The sequence below is a fragment of the Poromitra crassiceps genome (genome assembly GCF_964638095.1).
Source record: "Poromitra crassiceps genome assembly, chromosome: 6".
Taxonomy (NCBI): Eukaryota; Metazoa; Chordata; class Actinopteri; order Beryciformes; family Melamphaidae; genus Poromitra; species Poromitra crassiceps.
In genome coordinates, this window is record NC_139627.1 from 980,445 (window position 1) to 1,002,413 (window position 21,969).

At 45.3% G+C, this 21,969-nt stretch overlaps 1 protein-coding gene across 1 annotated transcript; it reads right to left on the bottom strand.

The window, feature by feature from the left end:
- Positions 1 to 751: 751 nt before the first annotated feature.
- On the bottom strand, positions 752 to 21,468 carry LOC310778781 (leucine-rich repeat neuronal protein 1; the record flags this gene model as incomplete). The annotated part of the gene is made up of 12 exons (XM_083639229.1): positions 752 to 1,282; positions 2,791 to 2,934; positions 3,132 to 3,304; positions 5,013 to 5,145; positions 6,337 to 6,757; positions 13,498 to 13,620; positions 14,209 to 14,331; positions 15,131 to 15,373; positions 18,876 to 19,060; positions 20,445 to 20,546; positions 21,007 to 21,146; positions 21,387 to 21,468. 12 exons carry the CDS (start codon positions 21,466 to 21,468, stop codon positions 752 to 754), a joined length of 2,400 nt encoding a protein of 799 aa, XP_083495355.1.
- Positions 21,469 to 21,969: the final 501 nt, after the last annotated feature.

The following is a 21,969-nucleotide window of genomic DNA, read 5'->3' on the forward strand; positions in this document are numbered from 1 at the left end:
GAAAACCGTCTATATAACTAGTTTTAAGGCTGGAACCAAGCCAACCTGTGACCTACTGAATCATGCGTGACAACAAAATGAAGACGGGGAAGAGGGTTGAAAATCAGTTTTTTCCGCCGATGCTTTTTTGTTGTTGCTCCAACTGAAATGTTTTATGGTCACGCACGATTCAGTAGGTCACAGGGTGGCTTGGTTGCATTGATTGTACATACTTGGTTCCAACTTTAAAACTCATGATATAAGTTTTTTTTTAAATGTCTGTGGAGAAAACTAATGGGAAACTCACTTCAGGGGCAAGAAATGTCACATAACTGTTGAGCTCTATTGTGATGTCATCAGTCATGTCACTTGAGCAATTGTGATGTCATCAGTGATGTCACTCGAGCAACTGTGATGTAGTATGAGCTGATGGTGCCTAGGTGGGTGGGCGGTGTCTGTCTGTCTGTCTGACAGTCACGATTTTGGGAATCCGCGGAGCGGGCGATTTCCATAACTGCACCCATGGCGCATTATCTCCAGAGTCTGCACGCGAGATTCCTAGTAATATAAAACTTGTTAATCAAAAGAGTCGTTTTTGACTTTGAGTGACACCCAGAATTTTTTTCGCTGACTTTTACAGCTGCTGCTTTTCCCATGTAAGTGGATTGGAAAAACTGTTTCTGGACTGCAGGGTGTCATGTGACCTGCAATACTGAGCTTGGCCACCATGTTCAATTTGCTTCACAGCCCAGAGCTGTTCCTGGGGGCTTGGCTACCACATGTAGGTCTTGGAGGTGTCAATGTGGCTTCCGGCCGCCTCCTCCTCTGGCCCGGCACCCCTGGCCTCCTCCTTGGCCTCGTTCTCCCACAGCGTGTGGATGAGGGGCGGGTACAGCTCGTTGAGCGGGATGGCGGCGGCGGCGTGCTGCATGTACTTCTTCAGTGAATGTCCGCAGGAGGCTTGAGGAGGCACCCTCCTCCCCATGTAGACCACCAGCAGAGCCATGAGAGTCAGGGCAAACATGGAACCCATGACTGCGGCCAGAGCTACACTGCTGCGCCGCGAGGCTACCAGCTCCACAGAGAAACCCCCCGATGCCTTAGTGGTGATGTTCAGGCAGGAGGTGTGGATGGGCCCGGAGGAGGAGGTGGTGGGGGGAGGGTAGGTGGGGGAGGGAGAGGAGGAGGAGGTGGTGGGGGAAGGGGTGGGGGAGGGAGGCGAGGAGGAGACGGTCAGACAGACGTGATACTCGGTGGCGGGGAGGAGGTGAGTCAGGTTATACTCCTGGACGTCAACCGGAACCTGAGAGAGAGAGAGAGAGAGAAAAGAAAGAGAGAGAGACACACACACACAGAGACAGAGGGAGAGAGAGAGGGAGGGACAGAGAGAGAGAGAGAGAAGAAGAAGGTTGGAATATGTCCTCCCTACAGTAACGTTATACCTCCTGACCAAACTTGTGTTATTAAGAAATGTTACTCCTCTTTCAACATTTGCCATCTTTATAATACTCTCTATTCTCCCAAGCAGCAGAGCCTGGAACACCTTCTTTCCATGGGTTCAGAAAGGGCATCTGACAGGGAAGCAATTAGCCTATTTGTTTTTGACACTTCAACATTTTGGATTTGGTCCAGTGTTCACCTCCTGCATTGGACAACAATCAACCACTACTCACAATCTTTCTGAGAAACATGTCAAGGATGTCCACAGAGTGCTTTTCTCTTTGTGCTAGCTATAGAGTCCTTAGCTACTGTATAGCCATATGGGATAGCCAACTCATTTCTGGTGCATGAAGGGGCGATATACGAGGGATCAGCCGATCAGCATTTTGGTAAACAAACGGCGTCACTGGGTGGAAACGGGTAACTTTATAATGGGACCCTATGGAGCCAGCCTGTCTCACTCTAGCCGGCTGTGCTGTTTACTAAATTCACTTCATTTTGTATAGATGCATCTATTCCTGCTGTCTTTTCACCTGCCATCATAACTGTCACTGTTACAAGAGACCTCAAACACATTTTCAAACACAATTTCGATAATTTTCAAGATCAAACTAAACAAGATTTAACCAGGTGTTCAGCACTACTTCATAAGGTGAGTAAATCCGGTTTTTAATGTCAAAAACTTGACTCTCAGATGTCTTAATTTATTTGGAATCTACAGTATCTTCAAAGACCTGAGCAAAATGGAGGCATGGCTAGTTTTTTCTTTTTTATACTGTGTTGGAGAAAAATATAAGTTCCATGCCATTTCCTATTCAATAAGCTAATAATTACATACGCATAATTATGCTACAATAAATTAACATGACATGACATCTGACACATATAGATTCACCCGTGGCATTGAGGACTTCTCTCCTTTTGCTGAAACCTTGGTCAGTGCGTCGTGTTCCAATAACAACTGATAACTCTCTGTTAGACTCCACGACGCACACACATTTACCCCCCCCTCCTCTCTGCCTTTCCTCTCTCTCTGAGTATAAAGCATATGTCAAACTGTCAGTCATGGCTGAATATTTGACTCTGTATAACGTATCAGAATGTGTACATTGAGATTCAGCCCTCTGACAATACATATTGACAGAGAATGTTATGGTAATAAATATACTTTCATTAAGACATCTTCCTGGACTCCTGGTTTTGATTCATTTGGTTTAGGCTATATCAGCTGTTATATATACATTTAGCGGATGTAGAGTGGTTAAAATTCCATTCTCTATCATACTGACTGACAGGTTATTTGACTGATTGATTGATTGATTGATTGATTGATTGATTGACTGACTGACTGATTGATCAGTCGGTCCTTGCCTTGGCAGTGTAGCTGATCTGAGGATTGTCTATGTGAACAGTGGCGCTGGTCCATCGGGGAAGAGGAGGAGGGGGGTCCTGTTGGTTCTGACCCACAGAAGAATACAGCTTCCACTCCAGAACCACTGACTGGGCGTGCACCACCTGAGCAATGATGAGAGGAAGAAGAAGAAAGCTTTTAGATATTTTATTAGAGAAATTGTATGTAACCCATGACCAAAACAGTCATACATTCTGTCATTGTGTTACTTTTTGCAGGGGACCCCCTGGAACCCCCTCAAGGATGCCTAGGCGTCCCTGGACCCCAATTTGAGAACCACTGCAATAAGAGACAGTTTTACCTTAGCCAGCACCACCAGAGAGGCTGCAGCACTGGATGAGTTGCCCAGCCACGGCTCCTCTCGGCCGGGCGACATGCCCTGCCAGGAGCCCCGGGAGTCCTGGGAGTCCACAAACAGGGACACACTTTTGGTGTCAGCACCCTCCATGTTCCACGCTACACAGGTGTACAGACCTGAGACACAACACAGAACCACAATCCTCTCACAAACCCACAGTGACTGACTGCCATCACACAAGACTGTGACAATTAGAGAAGTGCAGAGCCATTGAGATAGTAAGAGTTGTGTCATCTCCATTCATTCCAATGTTTTCTTTCCTTCTTCTTCTTATTTAATTTTTTTTTACCTCACAACCATTCCTGGAAATAAGGTTCTGGATTGAGTGATGTACTTTGAAAGTGTAAGATGTTTAAAGAATCAAATTGTATACTATCAGCTTTATTTTATGCATTCAAATGGCCCGCCAGGTACTTCCTGGAACTATCCTTGGAAGTAGCAAGAATTGAGCTCATCGCTACGTGAGTTGTGTGATCAAGCATTTTGGACTTCCATCTCTCTTCAATGACTCTGGAGAAGAATATGATCCCAAATTAAACACATAATCCCATAATGCATCCTGGTGGCTCACCTGGTGGCTCACCTGGTAGCACGTGTACCACGGAGGCTCACAAGCGGCCAATGTGGGTTCGAATCCGACCCGAAGTCCTTTGCTGCATGTCATCCCCTCTCTCTCCCCACTTTTCCTGTCTGCCTACTAGGGGTGGGAATCACGAGATGCCCACGATACGATACTAAAACGATACTTGAGTCACGATACGATAGTATTGCGATATCGCCGATATATTGAATATTGCGATATTTCGATATATTGTCTAACTCCTTTTCCTACCTTTTCCTTGACCTCACCGGAAGTAAAACATGCAGTGTTTTTTTGTTTTGTTTTGTTTTTGCCCCACATGTAGGCTACATTATTAAGCTTCTCTGGACTCAATACGCCACTGCAGGCGCGGACTGCAACATCGGGCGCTTCGGGCAGATGCCCGGTGGCCTGCCATGGCATGGCCTGCAATTATTTTTTTTCAATATCGATACTTGGCGTCCAAATATCGATACAATATTGTCAGACAAAATATCGCGATACTATGGTGTATCGATTTTTCCCCCCACCCCTACTGCCTACTGTCCTATCTAAATAAATAAATGAAGGTGAAAATGCCCCCCCCCCCAATGGTCCGTGTCGGCAGGTGGGAAGCCAGTGGTGTATAAGTCCTGGTCGCTGCACTAGTGCCTCCTCTGGTCGGTGTGTTTGTGGGGGAGGGGAACTGGGGGGAATAGCGTGATCCTCCCACGTGCTCCTCGCTGTCAGGTGAAAAGAAGCGGCTGGCGACTGCAAATGTATCAGAGGAAGCATGTGCTAGTCTACAACCCTCCCCAGATCAGCAGAGGGGATGGAGCAACGACCAGGACAGCAGGGGGAATTGACCGAGTATAGGGTATGCACACCCACTGGAACACGCCCCCTCAATCGGGAATGAGTGTCAAAATGGTAAATGGTAAATGGCCTGCATTTAGATAGCGCTTTTATCCAAAGCGCTTTACAATCAGTAGGTACATTCACCCATTCATACACAGATGGTGGCAAGCTGCCACGCAGGGTGCTGGCACACCATCAGGGTGAGTGTCAAATGAGTGTCAAGTTCCTCCCTGAGCAGCAGGTGTCAGTTATCTAGGCTGATTACTGCATTCAAGCTCAGTCTTGCTGTGACTCAGTGGGCGTGACCCCACAGTGACTTCTGCCTCTGTGACATCACATGCATACCCTCTATTGGGAAGAAAACAGGAGAAAAAAGCATGCAGAAGTTTGGGTTTCAGTCAGCTGACCTGTGTCTGACGGCTCCACGTGTTCGATGACCAGCGCCCCAGGGCTCAACACGCGGTGCTTCCTGCTCCGCTTCCTGGTTAGGCCACGCCCTTGTTCTGATATGATTGGTGCAGCCACAGCCTCTGAGTTCACCTGACCAGGAAATAAGAGAAGATTGGCTGAAGGGAATTAAAGAAAGTGGGGACATACATACAGGACAATAATAGGCTTCACTTCTGCAGTAACACTAGATGGCGCTCTGTACTGTGGTTATGAATACTGTGCTGCTGATGCGTCCAGGCAGGAGGTGCGGCTGTTATGGATTTAAGGGTCATCTTCTGTTATTTAACCACACAAACAAGTTACTAATTGCTAAAATCTACATTCTTAACAAAACTAAAATATATTTTCAAGCATTAAAATCAATTAACGAAGAAAGAAGTAGGGCACGCACATCAGCTCAGCAGGTCAGGTGCAGGACAAATAGACAATAAACTTAGAGAATAAATAAAGCCTAGTTGATCCGGACCCGGATACTCATGCATGAGGAGTCAGTAAGCCCCTGAGATGTTTCTTGGCTACGATACCACTAGCAATACCAGTGCCCTTAAAGTGATACAGAAACCAGTAGCAATACCAGTGCCCTTAAAGTGATACAGAAACCAGTAGACTCAAGGCCAGATTAACACCCCCAGGGGCCCCTGGGCACTGAATCACACTCAATCATCAGACTTAATCTTCTTGGAAACAATTTTTAATTTGTCCTGATAGGTCTTAGATTTGTGTCATAGTTCTGTGGAGCCCGAACAAAAAATAAATACAAATCTTTTGGAGGGCCCCTTCATACTGAGGGCCCCTGGGCACCTGCCCAGATTGCCCATATGGTAAATCCGGCCTTCAGTAGACTACTTCATTCAATACCAACTCCATTACAGAGACCACACTCGACTTCGCCACCACAGACTGACTGGGTTGGAGCTGCTGTGGTAGTGCACCACTCACATGTCACATTATTGAAGAACGCTTTGGTGATTGGCTGCGAGCAAAACTATACAAATAGTAATTTTTCTAGATCTGTGTACAAAAAGGATTGAACACATGTATCGTTTGACTGGAGAAGTTTCCATACTACTTGGTGCTGGGTTACTTCGGTGACTACTAAACATGTCTGCTCTGAATGATGCAGTCCCAGTTGCACGCACGCACGCACGCACGCACGCACGCACGCACGCACGCACGCACGCACGCACGCACACACACACACACACACACACACACACACACACACACACACACACACACACACACACACACACACACACACACACACACACACACACACACCTTGTCTCCAGTGGGCGTCACCCAGTAGAACTGGGGGGCAGGGTCAGCATTGGCCCAGCACTCCAGCGTAATTGGCTGCCCGGCGCTGACGTTCATCACAGGTGGGAAGGCGTGAGGCGAGATGTGAGGCAGGCAGCTGTTAGCCCCGCCCCTGACCGCCCCCCAGCCAATAGACACCACCTCCTGAAGCTCCTGGCCAATCAGCTGTGGGGGGGAGGAGCAGAGCGTGACGGATGCCTCCAGCAGCTTTAGAGCTGATTGGTTGTTGAGGTATGGCCCCCAGCTGGCCAGGCAGTCGCAGCGCAGTGGGTTGGAGTGCAGAGACACCTCCTCCAAAGAGGGCAGAGAGGAGAGGAGGGGGCGGGCCAACAGCGTCAGCTGGTTGTTCTGGAGGAGGAGCGTACGGAGAGAGCCCAGCTCACTAGAGGGGGGAGGGGGAGAAGAAGGAAGAAGAGAAAATGAGTTTATTTTTTTTATTTTTTTATTTTTTTTTATATATTTTATTTTAGACAAAAAATCAGGGAAGCAGTTCACACAGTATCATTTCAAGACAGTGGTACAGAAACATCTGTAATCTCAATACTCCCCTAATATTCATTTTTTTTTTTTTTTTTAAACAAGACAATCAAAGCAAAACAACAAAAACAACACTCAACACATCCTAAAAAACAAAACAAGGCAAAAAAAAAAAAAAAAAATGAATGAATGAAAAAGGTCCTTCCTGTCCCCCCAACCCTAAGATCATTTCTAACTGCTTAGATTCATATTGTACAATCACATTCATACAGCAGAGATAATATAATGTATACAACTGCTTAGATTCATATTGTACAATCACCTTCATACCGCAGAGATAATATAGTGTATACCACCAAGTCCATGTTGGTTCATAATGGAATCCCTTTTGCACCACTTGATGTCATAAATTCCTGATAAACCCAGACAGAGAAAAAAACAAAAACAAAAAAAAATCGAAGATGCACAAACATGGTTTTCTTTTCAACTGGGCTGAAATGGAACAGGGTAGGTCCCATGTGGTCGCCCCGAGGACCCCAAAATTAACTGTCTCCCTGCATAAGAGCGAGGAGATCGACTGGCAGGTAATTGGTCAAAGGATTCCATATCTTGTTAAAGATCTTTAGGTCACCCTTGGCCCTAGCACAAAGTCTCTCCATTGGTAAAACCTTAAATATTTGTTGGTACCACTGGGTGACTGTAGGAGGCTTGTCCGTAATCCAGATGAAAAGAATACACTTTTTGGCCAAGAAAACAAGCTTTTGGAAGAGCAGTAAATTAGAAGCCGAAAGTGGCATGTTCTTATCAGGCAGATTAAGCAGGAACAAACCAGGTGTTTTTTCAATTCTGGTTACAAAAATCAAATTTAATTCCTTTGTCACTAATGACCAGAAGTTACAGATGATGGGACATTGCCACATACAATGCAGGTACGTACCAATCTCTGTTTTGCACTTGTTACAAAAAGGGGATCTATCAGGATCAAATTTGTTAAGAATGTGCGGTGTTCTGTGCTGTCTATGTAAAATTTTATATTGGGTTTCCTTAAATTTATTACAGACAAATGTTTTATGACAAGCAGAAATGCACTCAACCCAATCATCTGTTTCATACTTAATCCCCAGATCTCTCTCCCATACTGACTGAACATGCTCAATATTATGTTTGTTCCATGAATCCAACGCTTGATAAAAATAGGAAATGAAACCTTTGGTTCCTGTAAACCCTGTTAGACATGTGTCCAGGGGACTAACCAATGGACCATCAGAGGGTAATGAAATGTCTGTTTGTACAAAGAAAATGAGTTTAGACCGTTCAGAACTAGTCTGGGCACCTTCCACCCCGCTTTTTGTCATGGGGGCGTAAACCCCGGACCCAGAATTAACACCGGATGGCAATGCGCCTAACAACGTCTTTGTTGCCGTTAGCTTGACGCGGTGATGTTACCTAAACTAGAGTCTGATCAAAACAAAGCTAGCGTTACATAAAACAAAACGTTTATGCAATATGGCATCTCCGCCACCACCGCCTGACACACCGGTCAAAACGGTGAAAGAGGATTCTGATACTTGGGTCAAATTGTCAAGTTAACGTGAAAGTTGACGAGCTAGAAACGCTGCCATCCGGTCTAGGGCGGGCTCTAGGCGGGAACCAGTAGGGTGACAAAATCAATTGTGGGCGGGAGCCAGGCTCTTTCTCGCCGAGAAGAGCCTGGTGACGCGAGGTTAGTTCAGAACAGAGAGGGATCAGGACATGGTAAACTCTTCGTGTGTCACGTTAGTCTGTGTTTTGTGTTTTGTGTAGTGGGCTCCAGGAGAAAGAGGCGACCAGCTGTGGAGCTCCGTGAACCTCGTAGAGAAATAGGTCTTTTTTTAGAGTAATTTCATTTTGTTTATAATTTCGTTACTTCTATTCGCTTTGTAAATATCTAGTGTATATATCAGTGTCTTTTATACACTGTACATAGTAGCGTATGTGCACTTTTTGGCAAAAGAAAGAGCGCAGCAGCGTGGAATACGTAAGGGATAATGTATACTGAGCCGGTGATTACTGTGGAAATAATGACCGACAGGTGAATGATTTAGCCCGACGCGCAGCGGAGGGCTTAATATTCACCTGAAGGTCATTATTTCCAGTAATCACCGGCTCAGTATACATTATCCCGCTTAGAACACGGCCTACAACTAAATCATTCAATAATCTGACAAAAATAATTATTCAAATAGATTTTTTAATAGCGTTTTCAACACAAAGCGGTTTCATTCGTAATTGGCACACAAGACACCACAGCTGCAACTGGTTGGCCTAATTAGTAGCGTCTGCGGACAAAATGCTCTTACCAACTGATTAATCCAGGTGTGGCAGAGCAGCGGTCGGTTGTCGAGAAATAATGACCGGTGAATATTGTTGATTGACCAATCAGAATCGAGTATTCGAGAGAGCCGTGTTCTAATTAAGCAATATCACACGAGAGGGAGTGCATTGTTGGCTAATATTGGCACTGCTGTGATTCGGTCGCAGGCACGAGGCCGCAGGCCGAGTGCCGTAGATAATCACAGCAGTGCCAATATTAGACAACAATGCACGACCTCGAGTGTGATATTGCTTTTATACAACAGTTCTATTAAACAAAGCTGATTAAAAAAATGACAAAAAGCTGAGAAAATAGATGATTTCTGTATTTATTCCTCCGCCAACAAAAATAGTCCCCTCAGCTTTCTGCTTTGCTGAAAATGTAGCCTAATCAGCCTAATTAACTGCAGGCTGTCTACTTTACTACTGTCTACTCTAGAGCTGTGAAGCGTTTTGTTGATTAGGGCAGCTGTGAAGCGGAGTGATCTACACACAGTGAAGCGCCAGTGCATTATCGTGAAATATAGGCACTCGTAGGATCCCTCTTGTCCAATCAAATTGCTCGGCCGGAACTACCTGTTGTATAATGTGGGATTACCACCGGCCTATTGTTCCCACTGCCCCCCCCCCCCCCCCCCAAACGGACAAAGCCAGCCAGCAAGATGCCGGACAACAACGACAACAATGACGGCGCCAGCAGTATCACCGTACGTAGGTACAACAGGGACGCGCTATTAAACATCAGAAATGCGCGAAATCACCCCAAACAAAACTGGTCGGCTCCCGACCTCTCTGAATTTCCTGAACTTAAACGACAACAGAGAGGAAGGCGAGGGGGTCTGCTTGCCCAGTGTAGAAGGACATTGTCTTTTCAGCTTTAAGAGTTGGTCTGAGGGGCAGACAAGGCCACGGCTGGAGCCTTTCTGCAATAGCTCTTTCTGAATATAATTCTTATTCGATGGTCAATCTCTTGTGATAAAATAAGGTAAAATAACGGATAGGAAATGTAAGATAACAGGTAAATGAATGATGAAATCAAGCGTGGATGAGGTTTCTTAGCTGTGGTTTAATCCAAGTTTTTGCAAAGAAGGGTTACAGCGAGGGACAGATGTGAGCAGAGAGACCCTGAACTTGCTGCTGCTGTGTCTCCCCACAATTGTTGACTTTTATAGCCTAATCAGAAAGCCAAAACCATTTCACACAGTTCCTGCAACATTTCAGTCAAGGTCATCTTGACCCATCCTGTCGCCTCTTCTGGCAGCATTATTTTTATTTTTATTTATTCGTTTATTGAGCAGGGACAAATGCATAGAACATTATTTCATATGACCTACAAAAGAGATGTCATGCATACAGGTTTCTAGCCAAGGCTAATTTGCAACCCCTGTCCCTGGTTAGGCCTTTACTATTAAAACAAAAGTTCAAGAGAAAAATTAAAACAGTACCAAAATGTTAAAAACGAACCATATAAAACAGAACAAAATAAAGACAAAAACAAAAAGCAAAAACACAAAACAAATAAGGACAGAAAACTAAAATAGTACAATACTAAAAGTCAATGTTCACAGGCTTGTTTCAGTTTCAGCCATTGTTTTGCTTGTGTGTTAAATACGGTGAGTTCTGTCAATGTTTTTATTTCTGGTGGTAATGTGTTCCATAATTTGGTACCTATTACCGAGAAGGATGACTGTCCGAATGTTGTTCTGCGTTTCGCTGTTCTACAGTTCCCGCTTGCTGCACCCCTAGTTCTAATACCACCGTCTTGTTTGTTTATTAACTGGCAAAGTATCTCTGGAGCAAGGCTGTTCACACATTTAAAAATAAGTTTTAAAAATGAGAAGCCGACAAAACTGTCAAAACTTAGTAAATTATATTTATTGATAATTTGGCAATGGTGCCATCGAACAGGTTTCTGGTCCATTACTTTCATTAAAGCTTCTGGCTTTTCATAATTGGTCAGTTGTGAAATCATTGTACAAACATTTATCCCAACAATATCAAGACGACATGATTTCCCATCAACAATATTAAAACAACATGATTCCCATCATTTTGGGGACAAACTGCTCATTATTTTTGACATTGGCATAACACAAGTTTCTTCTCAGAATCTTCAGACCTCTGACCAAAGGCCAAGTCGCAGGTTCAAATTCTTCCACACCGGCAGAGAAGGCGAGCAAATAAACCACCACTGCCCAGCATTCTCCTCGCTAATGTCCAATCACTGGAGAATAAAATGTGTGAACTGAGAGCAAGGGCATAATTCCAAACGGACATAGCGAGATGTAACGTCCTGTGTTTGACTGAAACCTGGCTTTCACCCGACACTACGGACCACGCCATCACAGCTGGCAGGCGTATTCACAGACATTTTCAACCAGTCCCTCTCCCTCCGACAAGTTCCCTCCTGCTTCAAAGCAGCGACAATCATCCCCATTCCCAAACAGCAGAAAGTGACCAGCCTCAACGACTGGCGCCCAATAGCCCTCACGCCCATAGCCAGCAAGTGCTTTGAAAAGCTGGTTATATCACAGATCCGCCCCACACTCCCCCCGGACCACGACCCGCTACAAATTGCATACCGCCCCAACAGGAGCACAGCGGATGCAGTAGCACACGTGCTCCACACTGCCCTCTCCCACCTGGAGGGGAAGGACACCTATGTGAGAATGCTGTTCGTGGACTACAGCTCAGCATTCAACACCATAGTACCCTCCAGGCTGGTAAGCAAGCTCAAGGATCTGGGACTAAACACAGCAATGTGTGACTGGATCCTGGATTTCCTGACACATCGCCGCCAGGTGGTGAGAGTGGGCAACCTCACCTCCTCCCCACTGACCATCAGCATAGGAGCGCCCCAGGGGTGCGTCTCCAGCCCCTTCTGGTACGACCTCTACACCCACGACTGCGTGGCGACTCAATCTTCGAACACCATCGTGAAGTTTGCAGACGACACAGGAGTCGTGGGGCTGATCTCCAGGAGCGACGAGACGGCCTACAGAGAGGAGGTGGGGGCCCTGGAACAATGGTGCCAGGACAACCACCTCTCTCTGAACGTCTCCAAGACCAAGGAGATCATTGTAGACTACAGGAGGGGGGGGGGGGCGCACCCCCCCCAATCACCATCAACGGCACAGTGGTGGAAAGGGTGGACAGCTTGTACCTGGGAGTCAACATCCACCAGGACCTGACATGGGCCGGTCACACCGCCACTGTTGTCAAAAAGGCCCAACAGCGAATACACGGACTCAGGCGCCTGAAAAAATTTGGGCTAAGGCCAGAAATCCTTAGGGACTTCTACAGAGGCACCATTGAAAGCCTGCTGACTGGCTGCTTCACCACCTGGTACGGGAACTGTACCACCATGGACCGCAGGGCGCTACGAAGAGTGAGGCGCGCGGCCCAGCACGTAACAGGATGTGAGCTGCCAGAACTGCAGAGGAACTGTATAACCAGCGGTGCCTCAGGAGGTCCCTGAAGATCATCAAAGACACAAACCACCCCCACAACAGCTTGTTCTCCCTGTTACCCTCAGGGAGGAGATACATGGTCCCAAAAGCACGCACAAATCGCTTGAGGGACAGTTTCTTCCCGCAGGCCACGAGACTCCTTAACATACACAAATAGTGTAGTAGCTGTACTGTACCGTACTGTAGCTGCTACCATTATGTATGTCTAATGTTTAATTGTATGTTTAATTAGGTATATGCTATTTGCACCTGTGCAAACAGAACGTCAAATTTAAAATGTTTAAGCACGTCTAAAGTATGCACATGACATGTGCACCTATGTGCAGTGAATATGCCACTGTCTCTGACTTGTCTTATCACTCTACTGCCTTATTGCTTGTTGCGTCTCTTGTTGTTTTTTGCACTCATATGCCCTGTTATATTTATGTTGTAAACGGAGTCCACAGCACAAGAATTTCACACGTGATACTTGTACTACGGAGTGACAATAAAAATCTAGAATCTTGAATCTTGAATCTTTTAAATACGCCCGGTTCTACAGCTGCTGACCATCAACCTTCAACCTTCATCAGAAGGTTGATGAAGGTTGTTGAACCGAAACGTTAATAAACTCCAAGTCTTCAAGTATGCTCCAGAGTGCAGACTTGTTTCTTTTCAACGTATAGCTTTGTTAGTCTAGCACCTGGTTTGCATAGTGGATGTGCAGACGCTTCTCTCTACTACTGACCATCAACCTTCTACCTTAACACGAATACATTTCGCCATCTGCTGGATAAAATCTGTAACTTCTTTCCACCAGGCAGGCAGCCAGGCAGACACTTACCTGAAGGCCTGTGGGTCTATGTAGGACAGTCTTGGATTGTTGTAAAGTTCCAGTTTGGCCATTTCTGGAAGGTTCCTGAACGCTCCTCGCTCCACCAGCAGCAGCTCCTCCATGTTGTTCAGACTGATAGCAGACAGACAGACAGACAGACAGACAGACAGACAGACAGACAGACAGACAGTCCTGAATAACTGCCAGTGGAATCCTTGCATCCAGACCCATACGAATAGTGCTGACAACTGCGATTCATATGGGTCTGGAAACCTGGCTAAGTTTCATAGAAGAAAGGGGAGCACATCAGCCAGGTGCAGGACAAATCAACTATGAACTTGAGCAACACGGTATTATGCTCCCGGTCAGTTTATTATTAACGTTTCAATCAAACTTAAAACTGGATGAGGAGAAACAGACAGGGTTAGGGTATATGTCCTGGTCGCTGCATTAGCGCCTCCTCAGGTCGGTCGGGGCGCCTGTTCGGGGCGGAAGGGAACTGGTGGGAATAGCGTGATCCTCCCATGTGCTACGTCCCCTATTTGAATTCCAGGCGACCCCACTTAGGATCATGATCCTAAGGTTGGGAACCACTGTCCTATACCCTGCTGGCGTGCTCTATACCCTGTAGGCATGTCCTATACCCTGTGGGCATGTCCTATACCCTGTGGGCATGTCCTATACCCTATCCAGTTTCTTTAATACATCCATGGTACTGACCTGAGCTCCTCCAGGTGCAGAAGGTCCTGGAAGTCTCCCTCCTGAACTCGACCAATTGGGTTCCTGTTCAGATCCAGGAACTTCAGGTTAGGGAGCGCGCTCAGAGCGTCCCGAGGAACGGACCTGTCAGGTGAGACAAAATTCACGTTATTTATACCGCAAACAGGACAAAAGAGTCAAAACTAACTTTACACTCACAAAACAGCACATAACAACAACTACAACTACAACTACAACAAAATAACTTTAAACTGATTCAGCAAAATTATTTTTGTTGAATTTTGAGATCGTCTGTCTCAAGGTGTGAATAAAGTTAGTTTTGATTTTCAACATGGAAACAAACAAACTTAATCTAATTGACACCTCAAAGCAGAACAACATTATGAACTTGATTACAAAAAATTTACAAAACAGGGCTTCCCACACCTCTTAAACATCAAATGCAAGGACCTTTTAAGGAATTTCCAGTCAGAATTCCCTCAAATTCAAGGACTCAACACGGCCTAGTTTGAGACACGGATCAAGGTTCATTATTGTTACAACACTGATGATGTTTATAATGAGAACCAGCAGCTTTACACAAGCTCACAGACAGCTATTAAAAAGAGAGGCTTGAATGTGTGAACACCTGTGCTGTGTTACTGTAAACCTATTTACTAACATTAAGTACAGTAAAAAAGACAATATCAAAATAACTTCAATTTCTATTCTTGCACACAACATCTATAAATTCAAGCCCTTTCAATGACCCATGTCTATTTATGTCTATTTTCAAAAACTTGAGTCTTGATTTTTCTCTCTCTCAAAATCGCAAACTTTCAAGGATTTCCAGAACTCGTGTGATGGGAACCCTGAAAGACTCCATTCTAGCCTTGGAACAGAACAAGCGGACATGACGGACAGGCGGGGATGTGGGCGGGACCTGAGCTGGTTGTCGTAGAAGGAGAGGCTCTCCAGGTAGTGGAGTCCCAGGAAGGCTCCAGGTGGGACGGCCGTCAGCCCCACCCCGGCCAGCACCAGGCTGTGTAGGCAGGCGAGCGGGCCGAACGCCCCGTCCTGCACACCCAGCAGGGGGTTCTCTCCGAGCATCAGGATCTCCAGAGAGGGCAGGGACTCGAACCAGCGGCTGTCGATGGACATCAGGCGGTTTGAGTTCAGATGGAGCCTGCAAGAGAGAGAGAGAGAGACAGAGAGTAGAATAGAATAGAATAGAATAGAATAGAATAGAATAGAATAGAATAGAATAGAATAAAGTTTATTGTCCAGCCAAGCAGGAAATTTGTCATTGGTCTCACCCAGTTACATAAGAACACAAACATGTTTACCTGGTCACCTGTTTGAACGGAAAAAACAGACCAATGCTAATTTTAAATATGCACTTCGTTTTATTAAGAGACAGGAAAATACAATGCGGGCCGATGCACTTGCTAAAAAATTACAAAATAATAGTGCCACTGATTTCTGGAAAGAAATCAGAACTATTAATAACTGTAAAACATTGTTACCGTCAAGTGTCGATGATGCAAGTGGCCCAGAGGACATATGCAATCTGTGGCAGAAAAGGTTCTATGAATTATTTAATTGTATCCCAAGTAAGCCCTTCCAAGTTGACACAGTCGATAAAGATGAGGAGGTGGCTATCACCCCACAAGAAATACTTGAAGCTGTCCTGAAACTAGACAACAATAAGGCCTGTGGGTTGGATAACATTGCTGCTGAACACTTGAAAAATGGCAACAGGAAACTGCATATTTTACTTGCTATTTGTTTTACTGGGTTTTTGGTTCATGGTTCACTACCAAAATCCATTTTATCTGTTATTTTAGTGCCTGTCATTAAGGACAAGGTGGGTAAGCTGAATAGCTCTGAGAACTACAGGCCGATAGCTATAGCCAGCATTTTATCAAAAGTACTGGAAAGAGTTCTCCTCAGTAGGCTGGGCAAGTATTTACTGACAGCTGACAATCAGTTTGGTTTTAAACAGAAACATGGCACCGACATGTGTATCTTTGCACTCAAGGAGATATTGGACAAATACTCAAGTCAATACACCACTGTATTTACTTGTTTTATCGATGCCTCCAAAGCTTTTGACAGAGTCAGTCACTGTAAACTTTTTAACAAATTATGTCTGCGAGGGGCTCCCAGATATTTGATAAGGATTCTGGTTTACTGGTATGCACACCAGACTATGCTGGTTAAATGGGGTAATTCTATCTCCGCCCCATTCCATGTAACCAATGAGGTAAGACAAGGCAGCATTTTATCTCCTTTCCTTTTTAATGTTTTTATGGATGATTTATCTGTACAATTGAATGCCTGTAAAACAGGGTGTATCATTGGTGACTGTATCATCAACCACCTCATGTTTGCAGATGATTTGGTGGTCCTATGTCCTAGTAGTGCTGGTCTCCAGCAGTTACTAAGAGTGTGCTCACAGTATGGAATTGATTTTGATATCAAGTACAACGCAAAAAAGAGCATAACTCTGATCGTGAGAAGTAAGGAAGACAGTAAGCTGGTATTTCCTGACTTCTATCTGTCTGGTATGACACTGAAAGAGTGCAAGGAGACCAAATATCTAGGTCATTTTATAACAAATGACCTATCTGATGACAGAGATGTTTTTAGACAGCGCCGTAAACTGTATGCCCAAGCCAACATGCTTGTTCGCAAATTCAATTTTTGCTCAGTACCAGTGAAAATCTCACTTTTTAAAGCTTACTGCACTCCGCTATACACGGCCCACCTGTGGCGACACTACAAAAAGGGCAGTCTGCAAAAAGTGACAGTGGCCTATAACGACTGCATGAGGCTACTGCTCAAAGCCCCAAGATGCTGTAGTGCCAGTCAAATGTTTGTAGAAATAAATGTACCCACTTGCCCTGCTGTATTACGAAACCTGATGTATAGATTTATATACAGGTTAACAGACTCTGTGAACAGCATCATTGTATCACTCTCTAATCCTGCCAAGAGCTCTGTTAGGCTGTCATCTAAGCTATGGAGACACTGGCGCTCTAGCCTGTATGTGCAGAGATAAGGCTGAAAGTCCTGCCTTGTTTATATATGCCCTGTTGATTTATTGTTTTGTTTTTGTCTTGTTTTTATATGTTTTATGTGTTCTTCACTATGGACCCCCCTGTGTGTGTCTTGAATAAAGTTTGAATTGAATTGAATTGAATTGAATGTTTACAAAATAGGAACATCAACAGGACATCACATCACATCAATCAAACTCACAGCCTACACTCCCATATTTGCATTATAGTAGTTTATTGACTATTGCATTTGGGATAAAATAACCTGTGTAAATCTTTTTCCTTGCCAGGGGTACTCCATAGCGCCGCCCTGAGGGAAGCAGCTTGAACTCAGTGTGGAGCGGGTGGCACGATCTGTGAAAAAGACTGTGTGATTGTTGGAATAATTTACTTTCAAAGATGATGGTTATGGAAACTGTGTGGATCAGAGAGCCTCTGACTGGTGTGCACATTAAAACACAAGGATCCAAGGGCCATTTAACCTTTTATTTTGCAGTAGGTTTGGCAGTAGGTTGGATGGATGGATGAATGGAATGGATGATTTTATTTTTTATGCATCCACTAAATGATTTTCAACAATCTGATTTCACCAAGTAATAGTTGTTCCTGGACCAACATTTCTTCCTAGTATGGGCTGGGTTTTGTTGTAGGAGTTAGGTTAGAGTTCTGTCTTTTGTTTAACCCATCCTTTTCCTTTGGTAGGTAAGTTTAGGGTTGGGGTTTAGATTCTTTTGTTTGTTGTGTTAGCATTTTCTCTGCTCTGAACTAAATAAACTGCTACTTGTGAACTTTTGATCATGGTTCTGGCTGGCCATTCTTGGAAGTGGGAAGAGTGGGGGCACTTTTGTGTTGCGGTCCGGTTCCCCTAGGCTGGGTCATAACAGTCTCATTTGCTGATGTAGGTAAGATGTGAGGCATCAGAGATGAGATGAGAGATGAGATTAACTTTATTGTCACTTCATGGTACAAGTATCACGAGCGAAATTCTGCTTGGTTCGCTCTCAGAGTCGGAGAGCAAAACCGGGTCGCCATTGAACAGCGCCAGCAATTTGGATTGGACAAAGCATATAAATAACTCAGAATTCACATTATTACTAGTTAGAAAAAGTAATAAAGGCACACTTCAATATTATACAATACAGATACATTTGTTGTAAATGTACAGGGTTACCAGCAAAGACAACCCACACCACGACACCAGGGAGGCTGCCAATACAGCGCCGGTTTGGTTCATCGTGGGAGTATTACATTTAGACTGTTTCATAATGTAGATAAGATGTGAGGCATCAGTATTACATTTAGACTGTTTCATAACCATGATGTAGGTAAGATGTGAGGCATCAGTATTATTATTATAATATATTATTATTTAGACTGTTTCATAACCAGTTCAAAGTTCCCCGTAGCTGCTTTAACAAAAATTGTGCTGTAGTAGGTAGAGTAGTTAGATCAGTAGAGTACAGTATAGAATAGGCAGGGATTTGAACCAGCGACTGTTGATGGGCAACAATAAAAACTAAACTGAAATGGGCAAACCCACTCTAACTGAAACTAAAATTAAAAAAATTAATGAAAATAAAAAGGAATGAAAAATAGCAAAAGTCTCATGCGTGGTGTGAGCAGCACCTGAGCAGGTGTGTGAGGCCGCTGAAGGCTCGGGGCTCTATGGAGCTGATGTGATTGTGGTTGATGTAAAGCTCCTCCAGGCTGGACAGGTTCCTCAGACCAAAGTCCTCCAGAACCTCCAGGTGGTTCTCCTCCAAGTACAGAGTGACCAGCTGAGAGAGCGAGGAGAGGCCCATGGAGCTCACCTGAGGGGGGGGGGGGGGAGGGTCAGGAAAGAAGATTGGGCAGACATGGGGCCCTATTTAAAAACGATCCATAGGATCAGAATCAGCTTTACTGGCCAAGTATGTGCACATACAAGGAGATTGGCTCCCGTTCGCTTAATTCTCAATGTACACACACAAAAGAACTAGACGACCGTACTGCAGATATATGCCTCCGCCAAACAAGTGAGCAGTCGACATGCAGACAGAGAGACAGAGACAGACAGACAGACAGACAGAGACACAGACAGACAGAGACAGAGACAGACAGACAAACAGAGACACAGGCAGACAGAGACACAGACAGAGAGACAGAGACAGACAGACAGAGACAGACAGAGACAGAGAGACAGAGACAGACAGACAGACAGACAGACAGAGACACAGACACAGACAGAGACACAGAGACAGACAGACAGACAGACAGAGACAGACAGAGACAGAGACAGACAGACAGACAGACAGACAGACAGACAGACAGAGAGAGACAGACAGACAGAGACACAGACAGACAGAGACAGACAGACAGAGACACAGGCAGACAGAGACACAGGCAGACAGACAGACAGACAGAGAGAGACAGACAGACAGAGACACAGACAGACAGAGACAGACAGACAGAGACACAGGCAGACAGAGACACAGGCAGACAGAGACACAGACAGAGAGACAGAGACAGACAGACAGAGACAGACAGAGACAGAGAGACAGAGACAGACAGACAGACAGACAGACAGAGACACAGACAGAGACACAGAGACAGACAGACAGACAGACAGAGACAGACAGAGACAGAGACAGACAGACAGACAGACAGACAGACAGAGACACAGACAGACAGAGACAGACAGACAGAGACACAGGCAGACAGAGACACAGGCAGACAGACAGACAGACAGAGACACAGGCAGACAGACAGACAGAGACACAGACAGAGAGACAGACAGACAGACAGAGAGACAGAGACAGACAGACAGGCAGGCAGACAGAGACACAGAGAGTCAGAGACAGACAGACAGAGACACAGGCAGACAGAGACACAGACAATAATAATTGTATTTATAGAGCGCTTTTAAAGGTACTCAAAGACGCTTTACATGGGGGTTTAAAAGCAACACATTAAAAACACAATACATGAAACATGTAAATGAGGATGTTAAACTTCAGAGCAGCACACCATCACCGACGGGCTCACAGGTGAGCGCAGGTTCATTTGATATTTAAACACTGTGGGGGCTGGGCGGGATAATGACAACTGTGATGGTGGAAACGACCAATGACAGGTGAGCTGTGCTTTGAGTTCAGTGTGTGTGTGTGTGTGTGTGTGTGTGTGTGTGTGTGTGTGTGTGTGTGTGTGTGTGTCTACCTGTGTGAAGTGGTTCTGGCTCAGGTCCAGCTCAGTCAGGTTGGTCAGACTCTGCAACTCAGTGCTGATGGACGAGATGTTGTTGCTCTGTAGCAGCAGAACCTGCACACATGCACGCAGGCACGCACACACACACACACACACACACACACACACACACACACACACACACACACACACACACACACACACACACACACACACACACACACACACACACACACACACACACACACACGAGCACACAAAAGTTGGCCACACTGCTTCAATTCAAATGACCATTACTAGTGCAAGCACATCAGCAGATGAAACCGTTTTCATTGACTAAAACTAGACTAAAATGTGAGCAGTTTTCATTGACTAAAACAAGACTAAAATAGTTGTGGTTTTATTTGACTAAGATGAGACTAAAATGCTCAAACCTTCTGTCGACTAAAACGTGACTAAATAAAAACAGGATGAGGCTGACTAAATATGATAAAAACTAACAAGGACATTTGACACGGGACTAAGACTAAGACTAAATAAAAAAATAGCCGACAAAATGAACACTAGTCTGTACCTGAGTGTCGGCGGACATGTTTCCTGGTACAAAGTGGAGGTGCAGCTCATTGCAGTCGATGGTTTTGGCCTGATGAAAGACGGACTGAGGAGTGTACCAGGGCCGTGTCTCACACACACACTGCAGGGGACACAGCACTCCTGCACACACACACACACACACACACACACACACACACACACACACACACACACACACACACACACACACACACACACACACACACACACACACACAGTTTCACATTTAGTTTGACAGTTAATTGCAAGTTGATTTAACCTCCTATGATGCCTGTTAATTTGCTTTATGTAAAAAAACATCAAGCAGTTTGTTTGTTGGGGGGGCAGGGCTGTGATGTCACATGTGTGTCTGCTCTTTACCGTGGCTGGCTCCGCCCTCTCCGGCACACACAGATGATGTCATCAGGGAAAGGAGGAGTAGGAAGAGGATCGCAGATCCCATGATGCAGCCGGGTGGGGCAGAGAGGAAGCGATGGCTACAGTGATAGGTGGAGGGGGCGGAGTCATCTAGAGCTGGACGGAAACACAGATAGGACAAACAAGACGAGATGAGTACCTTCTGCTCTGAGGGAGTACAGACACAAAACAAGTTGGTCTCTCTCTCCCTAGCTACAGTATACAGCAGCAGCAAAATAACAAGCCAAAATATCTGTTTATCAGGTAGAAACTGCATGTGGGTCACACACTGTACTGTACACACACGCAAACGCACGCGCGCGCTCACACACACACACACACACACACACACACACACACACACGCATACACAGACACATGCATACACAGACACACACACACACACACACACACACACACACACACACAGCTTGTTAGCAGTGTGTTTCTGTGTCAAACTCGTGTTGCAGCAAACAGCAACACACAGCAGCAATTAGTCTGACATCACTGTGTGTGTGTGTGTGTGTGGGGGGGGGGGGGGCAGCCT